The 9765-nt window shown below is 37.2% G+C and overlaps 1 protein-coding gene across 1 annotated transcript in view; it reads left to right on the forward strand.

Moving 5' to 3' along the window:
* LOC124262328 overlaps window positions 1-5996 on the forward strand; it is a 56462-nt gene extending 50466 nt beyond the window's left edge. The window contains 1 exon segment of the mRNA XM_046696820.1: window positions 2399-5996. Coding sequence (XP_046552776.1) covers window positions 2399-2528 — 130 coding nt within the window. The 3' untranslated portion in view covers window positions 2529-5996.
* Window positions 5997-9765: the final 3769 nt, after the last annotated feature.

Genomic DNA, 9765 nt, shown 5'->3' on the forward strand with positions numbered 1-9765 from the left:
TATTGTTTAAAATGATAATATCTATTTTATTTTGGCCAATATAGAATGTATATTGGCTGGCATCATGATTCTGATGTCCAGAGTTTAATATCACACTCCAGCTGTGTAATGAAATAAAATCTTTGTTTTCTTAAAAGACTTCATTGTAACAAATTTAGCCATGGTACAATATCCCTACATGCCCATGCTAGGGATTTAAGGGCTGTTGTTTTTTCAAACTAGGTATTTCAGCTTGTCATGGCATAAAGAATAATCTGTTTATTGCCATGTGAATATGTGTAGTAGACATGTTTTAATACATGATATCTGATCATAAGGAATTGGAAGTATTCAGAGATCAGTCAAATGTACTTAGTCTTTTTACACGTATGAAATTTCGCATGACTAGAATAAATAAGAATGTTTTTGTTTGAAGATATGATTTTTAATATCTGTATTTTCATTAAAACTTTGATAAAGACTTACATGAAGAAAACTGTGTTCAACACAACGAAGCCTAAAAGCATCTTTGTCCAGATTAGTTCATCCTCGATGATATCATCATTTCTCTTGCATAGAGTTCTGAATATGTGATTGGATTTAAGACTATTTTCTACGATCATTTCAACTGGATCCAAAATATAGTTTTGATGGTGAATGGACCCACAGTATTATCAGAATGTATTTGAAAATATATGTGGATAAGCTATGATGAATTCATTGATTGGTGAAGAAAATATTGCCTTAACAATTAAATATGTGATTTTTATGACATTTGATTAACAGTTACATTTGTTCCATGTGTGCATTGTGTGTTCACGTGACGTCTTCTGTGTTGCAATGTGTGTGGGTTTGCAGTGACTGACATTTAAATAAAATGCTTTTTGCTATCGGCAGCTATATCAACTGATGGAAATTAATAATTTTCTCATCAATTTTAAAATATCAAATGCTATAAATTGAATAAGTATTAAAACATCAAGAATTTTTATTCACCTTGACATCTTACTTAATGCTGAAACAGTTGAACGTGATGTGATTATTCATTTAAAATGTTCATTTATGATTAAAAGAGGTCTTCAACATAACATCTCACTTAATAGTTCTAATATATTAAGATTTGTGTGTAAAAGTATTCTTCCATCAAAATAGCTTCAGTAAAATATAAACAATAGATATGAATTTGTGTTCCTGCTTGACTGTTCTGTTTTCCTCCCTGCGGCAGTTCCAGCAATCAAATACCCTCCCTGACATCAATCACATCACATAATTGACAGGTAACAGTGACAGTCATAGATTTTTTTGTGTGGACAAAATATTTAATTTATGTGTGTGGAGAACAAACTGTAAATGTTTGGCAGTATCATTTTGTGTGTGAAAGATTAGATATTGATGGTCTTTCAGCTGGGGCTACTTCTGGATACAAGTTTTTAGTGGTGTGGTCCCAGTGTGATACTTATCCTGAAGTTATGGGGGGATACAATAATGTATCCAGATACAGTCCTTTCATTTCATACACCAATATTCTTTTTTTGGCAGGTGAATCATAACCCAGTATACATTTGTTTTTAAATTTCAGAGTTTGAACATCAGATTTTGTAAGGCAGAAATATACTGAGGGAAAAAAATAAGGGATCACATAAAACACAAGTGTTCCTTTATTTATTTCCAGGTTTCTGAGGGGCAGTAGGGTAGCCTAGTGGTTAAAGCGTTCGCTCGTCACGCCGAAGACTCGGGTTCGATTCCCCACTTGGGCACAGTGAGTGAAGCCCATTTCTGGTGTCCCCCGCCGTGATATTGCTGGAATATTGCTAAAAGCGGCGTAAAACCCAACTCACTCACTCACTCCAGGTTTCTGCACAAGCAATGCGATATAACGCTTCGAACCGGGAAATAACGCTTGTGAAGAAACCTGGAAAAAATTAAAGGAACACTTGTGCTTTCATGTGATCCCTTATTTTTTTCCCTCAGTATATATTGACTGGAGAGCACAGTGCACTTTATGCTGTTTGCAGCCAAATGAAATCCTGGAGAATCTTGTGAAAGCTGGTTATTAAAAAGACTGAAAGACTTATATTGCTATGTTGAACAGGACCCTGATTGTATTCAAGATGGTCGTCGACCTTTTGCCCTTGACCTGCAATATGTCTGTTTTATGATATATGGTTGCCTTTTGCCATTTTAAGATTGAAATGAAGCGTTGGCAGCAACTGCGTTGTAAAACCTTCACAACATCGTTGGTTGTCGTCATCTTCATCCCTTTGTCAATTTGCTCCATGATTCATCCTTCACCTTTTGCCCTTGACCTGCAGTGATATGTCTGTTTGATGCCATATGGTTGCCGTTTGCCATTATCAATTTAACACGAAGCATTTGCAGCAACTGGGTTGTAAAAGTCTCCACGACATCTCTCCTTCAGGGGCCTGCATCCCGTGGCCAAGTTGATCAGCCTCAGCCTCTCCCCCGTCAGCTTCCGACCAACCGCCCACCTGACCTCGCACCTCAAACAGCAGCCAGTAGCTCATCCAATCTCCGGGACAACAGGATGAGGCTGGACACCTCAACTCCATCTTGTAGATCCTCAAGTGTGTCAAGTCAACAAGTGCCAGTTATCCCCCTTGCAGTGCTCAAAATCCACTCTGAAATTCAGGGTACTCTTGTCATTGCCCAAATTTGAAATGTTAAAGGTTCGTGGTCCAAAGGGTCCAAGGAGCAAACCTGAAGGAACCCTGGACCCTGATCAATATTTAAAATGCCATGTATGAGTTTGGATGTACCTGTACCGATACATAGTGGTATCTAGATGTTGAGTGGCACTACAGTTTATCGATGAATTGTCAGTAAAAACCTTGTTAATTCAAACTGCCTGTCACATTATATGAAGCTTTTACGAAAAATAAACATTAACAAGTGCTTTTCTTGTCCAATTGCAGCAAACAGTGATACAAAACAGACATTGTATAGTGATTACTAGGACAATAATGATTCACTTGCGTATTCAGTGACTCATCGATTCAGTTGTTCATTATCACAAAACTAAATTTTGTTAATTTTTGAAGAAGTGTTTTTGCTTGAATTTGAGTTTTGTTTCTGAAAGTGAGATATTTAAAATGGAAGACGTCCCAGCCAGGCAGGATAATAGTCAACACATACAATTAATGTGACAGTATTGTGGTCAGTGGTCATAGGTGTGAAAAATTAACTATGTCAACATGGTCAAAACATGTCAAAGAATTAATTTTGTTGTTTCACTGAATATAAAGAATAAAACATCAAAGGCTGAAATGTTACTGTATCCATTAGCCAATTTCTTAGTCGTTACCCGATATTCATTATATGTGTCATATTCGCCTCAGTGGAATTGTTGTAGCCCTGTAGTGATTACAACAGAAAAAAGGTCAACGTGAAGCAAACTTGCCTGAAGCTGCTCATCCAAACAGATATTACTATTTTTCCCCATATAAAGAGGGTTTGCAGCATAGGATCGAAGAATTACCACATCAAAATAGAGGATGGTCGCTCAATATGTAATGTTACATTGAGAGGTAGATCAAATTAATGCTAAATCATTTCCAAATACATGTCATATGGGTATTGTTGTAAGTAGTGGGTATTGTTGTAAGTAAGAGTGGACATACATTATCAATACACCACGATGAATTTTCTTCCTAAAACTGATGAACATTTAACCATCATTGCTCTGTATGAATCATAATGACTATCCAAATAATATTGTAACAGAAAGAAATAGGTGAAATCTGTTTATGTATATTTTCATGCATGCATAATTTGGTTTACCTCAAAGCTAAGTGAGGTGCAACCTGACTGTTAAAAAATAGAAATACTACACAAGTTCTCGTTAGATACCACTTTTACAAAATGACTGAAATTCCTATGGTATATAATATGGTCAGATACAATAGGAGATTCACTCACTTTATCAAATAGTACCTAATGAGAATGAGAATTATTTATTACCCAAGCTTTAAATAAAATTATTTTTTTGTGAATGTTTTTCATGTACATATCACAAACTGAAACTGGTTTAAGAAAGAGGTTGCGGAGAAACTAAATTTACAAAAAGCCTGTGCACTACTTCATGCATTCCAATGTATGTACACCAGCATGAAGTTCTCAACTTACATTATGCCAACATGGTATTTAAATGTGATTAGTCATTGTTCTTAACTATTAATTTTTTTGTAATAATTTTATTACCCTGAGATGTGTTGACAAACAATATTGAAGTTGTAAAAGTTGAAAAAATAATTGATTGTTATGAATGAAAAATAGTTCTGGATCAATATGACCCAGTGTCATCTATCCAACGCTCAAATTGGCGTCAACCCTGTATGACGACACTGGTCCACCTTGTACATCACACACGTGTCATATCGTTTTGTATGTTACCATCTGTTTGTTTACCACTGTATGTGTATCTGCGTCATTTACATACAAAACCATCAGTAGTTGAACCAAAGAATGATCTCTTTCCCACCAAAGCATACTTAATGTTAATTATGGCCATGTTAAACTGCTGATACACTTATTCTTCCATCATATGATATTGTAAGTTTAGTTTATTTTTTTCATAAAAAAACTTTGTTACCAGTATTCAGTGGTCAAACTGCTGAGTTTTGTAATATATATATCCCATTGTTATGAAACCTTACTTCGCTATATGGCTGAATTAATGATGAGAAGTAAAATTGTAACTCAAATCAACTGAAACTTTACTTCCAGCATCAGAAAGTATCATTCAACCAAATGGCTGACTTTTATTCACATTTCCAAGAATGTTCTGACTGCCAAACTGCATTACTCAACAGTCGAACAAAAAATTACATTTTTGCAAAACTGATTTAATAGTATATTATTTAAAACATGCTTGTATCGCTGTCTGATTGATTTAGTTCCTGTATATAAGAATTCTTGCTTGCCAAAATATTTTTACATAGACTTGATACAGCTCTGTAACCTGAGTGAATGGGTTGCTTGTATAGTGTTATTGAAAATCTATATTATAATGTTGCAGTCTGTGATATTGTAGCTGTGATGAGCAAATTGTTTTCTATTCTATTGTTCATGTTCTACCCTATTGTTCATGATTCTACCGTTATTCATGGTTCTACCTGTTTATGATTCTCCCCTATTTTTCACGATTCTATCCTGTCCATTTTTCCATATCTTCATATTCTCATTTGAGCCAGTTTGTTTTCTTGGGAGTTTTTCTGTTATTTTTTAAGATACATTACGTACACAATTTCTTAATGTTGGAAGTATGTCTAGAAATGGTGTTTTTTGTAAGAGTTCTCTACAGATTAATATTATGAACAAAATAAAGTTTTGCATCATTTTTGTAAGGAAAAATTTCATCCTTAAGACCATATTTTGGTACTTAGGATATTTCTATTGTTAATAACACATTCAGGAATAATATTTCTGTTACAAAGTCCATAGAAACATGAAAAATACTCAGCACAGTAGAAAACACTGGCATGCACCCTCTCTTGTAGTTGACAAGATTTAATAGATAATTAATAAAATCTCTTAATTTCAAATCTATTACATAAATGTTTTGATTGTTTATAATGCCAGCAACAATGTGCCTTTTTGTCCTTGCTCATCTCATACTGTTGCCAGGCATGCATAAGTGATAAAAAAATATCCAGCTTCTCAGTACTGTATGTGACAGTAAGTTATCCCTCCTCTTAGCAGTGTAAATGTGACAGTAAAAGTTACCCCTCTCCTTGGTACTGTAAAGGTGACAGTAAAAGTTACCCCTCGCCTCAGTTAGTGTAAAAGTTACCCCTCGCCTCAGTTAGTGTAAAAGTCACCCTCTCCTTGGAAGTGTAAAGGTGACAGTAAAAGTTACCCTCTCCTCAGTTAGTGTAAATGTGACAGTAAAAGTTACCCCTCGCCTCAGTTAGTGTAAATGTGACAGTAAAAGTTACCCCTCGCCTCAGTTAGTGTAAATGTGACAGTAAAAGTTACCCCTCGCCTCAGTTAGTGTAAATGTGACAGTTAGTTAGTGTAAATGTGACAGTAAAAGTTACCTAAAAGCCTCAGTTAGTGTAAATGTGACAGTAAAGTTAAAGCCTCAGTGTAAATGTGACAGTAAAAGTTACCCCTCGCCTCAGTTAGTGTAAATGTGACAGTAAAAGTTACCCCTCGCCTCAGTTAGTGTAAATGTGACAGTAAAAGTTACCCCTCGCCTCAGTTAGTGTAAATGTGACAGTAAAAGTTACCCCTCGTCTCAGTTAGTGTAAATGTGACAGTAAAAGTTACCCCTCATCTCAGTTAGTGTAAATGTGACAGTAAAGTTACCCCTCGCCTCCAGTTAGTGTAAATGTGACAGTAAAAGTTACCCTCGCCTCAGTTAGTGTAAATGTGACAGTAAAAGTTACCCCTCGCCCAGTTAGTGTATGTGACAGTAAAAGTTACCCTCCGCCTCAGTTAGTGTAAATGTGACAGTAAAAGTTACCCCTCGCCTCAGTTAGTGTAAATGTGACAGTAAAAGTTACCCCTCGCCTCAGTTAGTGTAAATGTGACAGTAAAAGTTACCCCTTGCCTCAGTTAGTGTAAATGTGACAGTAAAAGTTACCCCTCTCCTTGCTAGTGTAAATGTGACAGTAAAAGTTATCCCTCCTCTCTTCAGTAGTGTAAATGTGACAGTAAAGTTACCCCTCTCTCCTTCAGAGTAAATGTGACAGTAAACGTTACCCCTCTCCTTCAGTGTAAATGTGACAGTAAAGTTACCCCTCTCAGTTAGTGTAAATGTGACAGTAAAAGTTACCCCTCGTCTCAGTTAGTGTAAATGTTACAGTAAAAGTTACCCCTCATGTCAGTGTAAATGTGACAGTAAAAGTTACCCCTTGCCTCAGTTAGTGTAAAAGTTACCCCTCGCCTCAGTTAGTGTAAATGTGACAGTAAAAGTTACCCCTTGCCTCAGTTAGTGTAAACGTTACCCCTCGCCTCAGTTAGTGTAAAAGTTACCCCTCGCCTCAGTTAGTGTAAAAGTTACCCCACTCCTTGCTGGTGTAAATGTGACAGTAAAAGTTATCCCTCCTCTCTTCAGTAGTGTAAAAGTTACCCCTCTCCTTGCTGGTTTAAATGTGACAGTAGAAGTGACCCCTCTCCTTGCTGGTGTAAATGTGACAGTAAAAGTTACCCTCTCCTTGGTAGTGTAAAGGTGACAGTAAAAGTTACCCCTCTCCTTGGTAGCGTACATGTGACAGTAAAAGTTACCTCTCTCCTTGGTAGATGTGGCAGTAAAAATTACAGTAAAAGTTGGTGTGTGTGACTGCTGGTGTACCCTTTGATGTAGCATACAAAACACTCTGGTACTAATCCTTCAGTATGGTTCTAATGTGATGATAACAGAAAATGCATTTCTAGTGTATGGCAGTGAATCAGCTTCTATTGCTAGCTTCTAACATGGTATCAGTCGTTAACCAAGCAGTTAAAGAATCATTTTGAAATTGCTCCAGAGTAGCATTGCTGCAATCATAATCAACATATCATGTGAATAATAATGCATTGCAGGACCGTGCCACAACTGGTTGGGTCTATTATTGTGAGGGGGTGCGCCTTTGTCAGTTGATTGTCATCATGTCCGAACAGCCGAGGCCAAGGTCGCCGTTTGACATCTCAGTGTTGAGAAATCGTCAGCAATGTACTAAGGTTCTTTAAAAAAGAACTACAGATGGTTTAATGTTTCCGATTCATGAAATAGAAAAAGTGAGAATTGAACTGGGTGTAGACAGTGATAGCGAGATCTGCAGGAAATACCTCCACGTCGACCTGTTATGTATCAGACATTCCAGTCGGCCACATAGACAGTGATTATAATTGTTATAATTACAATGCTCATAACTATCATACCATAACCCAACACCCACCTCCTGTACTGGAACCCCCGTACAAAGCTCACTATATGTAGTACCAGTTTCAGCTGTTAGGTTGTGTTTGATGGATCACAGATTTATTCTTGTTGAATCAGAAGTGGCATGGAAAATAAATCATTTTCGGCAACTTTGATTTTCAAAATCAATAACTGTCCAAAGACAAAACATTAGTCCAGGAGATCATTCCAGCAGTCTTTCAACCAATGACAAGGGACATAACTCTAGATTAATAAAGCACCAAATGTGCTATGAATGATATGTTTTTCAGAAATATAAATGTCAAAGCATATTGAGCATCATATTAATGTTACTGTTTTCTTTAAAGCCACTTGGTAATCCAGTCTTAGTGAACTTAGTATCAGTATTATTCGTTATACTGCTATACTGAGTCTAACAAACCCTAGTAGAAGGTCGCATCAGCTAACCTTTGAGCGACCTATGACCGTCCAATCAAACCTGAGACGGCCGAAAGGATTTACCAATCAGACAACGGCTACTATTTAGGGTTCGGCGGGACTTACCAAACGGTTTTTGGATTTTCTCTTCCCCAGTTGCTGACACTGACTCTCAACAAACGAAAATCCATAAAACACAGATATTTGACCTGCAGTATTTATGCTTAGGGGTTTCTGATGACGTGGTTACTATAAGATTTTATTTTCGCAAGATGACATCCTGGAATATTGACAAAAACGCTATTTTCAGTGACTGTTGACTCGCTGTTGTGAATAATGTGTCCTCCATGTGTAACACTCGGAAGTGATCGTGCAGAAAAATACATTCAGAATCGTTCGAGTTTTCGAGGTAAAAGTTCAAACGGTATGTGCGAATGTTAACTTTCGTGGTTTGGTAAGCTGTATGGTGATGGGTCAGTTCAAAAGGTTGGCAGCTGCGACCTTCTACTGGGGTTTGTTAGACTCAGTATAGCAGTGCAATGAATAATACTGAGGCTAAGTTTACATAGACTGCTTGGTAATCACAAATTATTCTTAAATATGTGATATCATACAAAATTATAATTATGAGATCTCCAGTTTTCATGAAAAGGTTGGAGAATATGTGATCATTCCAAAAAAGTTAATTTTGGTCTTAAGGCAAGTAACTCTGTATGTTCATGTTTGTCATCATGTCTAGTGAGTTGTGTACTATTTATGAAACAGATCTCATTCTGCTCAAGTTGACCTCGGAGGTTGGCTGTTACATATTCTTGTTACTTTGTTACACCAGTAGTGTGACCTGGAAGAGTTATTCACTCACATGATATTTTCAGTTTCATCCATGTGCCTGTGTGGAGACCATATTTCATTTACCACAGAAAACAATTGCTCTTGAGGATTTCCTATAAAATATTTATGTCAGTGAGGACTTGTGTTATTATTTTGAATGTCATATTCCAGCTATATGGTTGCGGTTGTTAAGTTTGACTCGTGGTAATAAAACACCGAGGCGAAGTTGCCAGGACATGTACTTTATTCCTCTCGCATGAGTGAACATCAACACAACCACGCCGGCCGGCACATGGTTCTTCACTGACCTCACTGACACCTTGCGCATGAGCATGCCTCTCACGCAAAGCTACTTCCTTTCCTCTCCAGTGCTCCAGCCACCTATACGTACACATACGTTAACAGCGGTCTGTATGTAATCGGGTGTGGACCAGACAATCCAGTGATCAACAGCATGAGCATCGATCTACGAAATTGGGAACCGATGACATGTGTCAACCAAGTCAGCGAGCCTGACCACCTGATCCCATTAGTTTACGACATGCATGGGTTGCTGAAGACCAATTCTAACACAGATCTTCACGGGTCTGCCTATTATAACAAGCATGGGTTGCTGAAGACCAATTCTAAGTGTGTGGCACAACTGGGGCATA

This window comes from Haliotis rubra, unplaced genomic scaffold (genome assembly GCF_003918875.1).
Source record: "Haliotis rubra isolate DU_JTF1 unplaced genomic scaffold, ASM391887v1 Scf830, whole genome shotgun sequence".
In the NCBI taxonomy this organism is placed as follows: Eukaryota; Metazoa; Mollusca; class Gastropoda; order Lepetellida; family Haliotidae; genus Haliotis; species Haliotis rubra.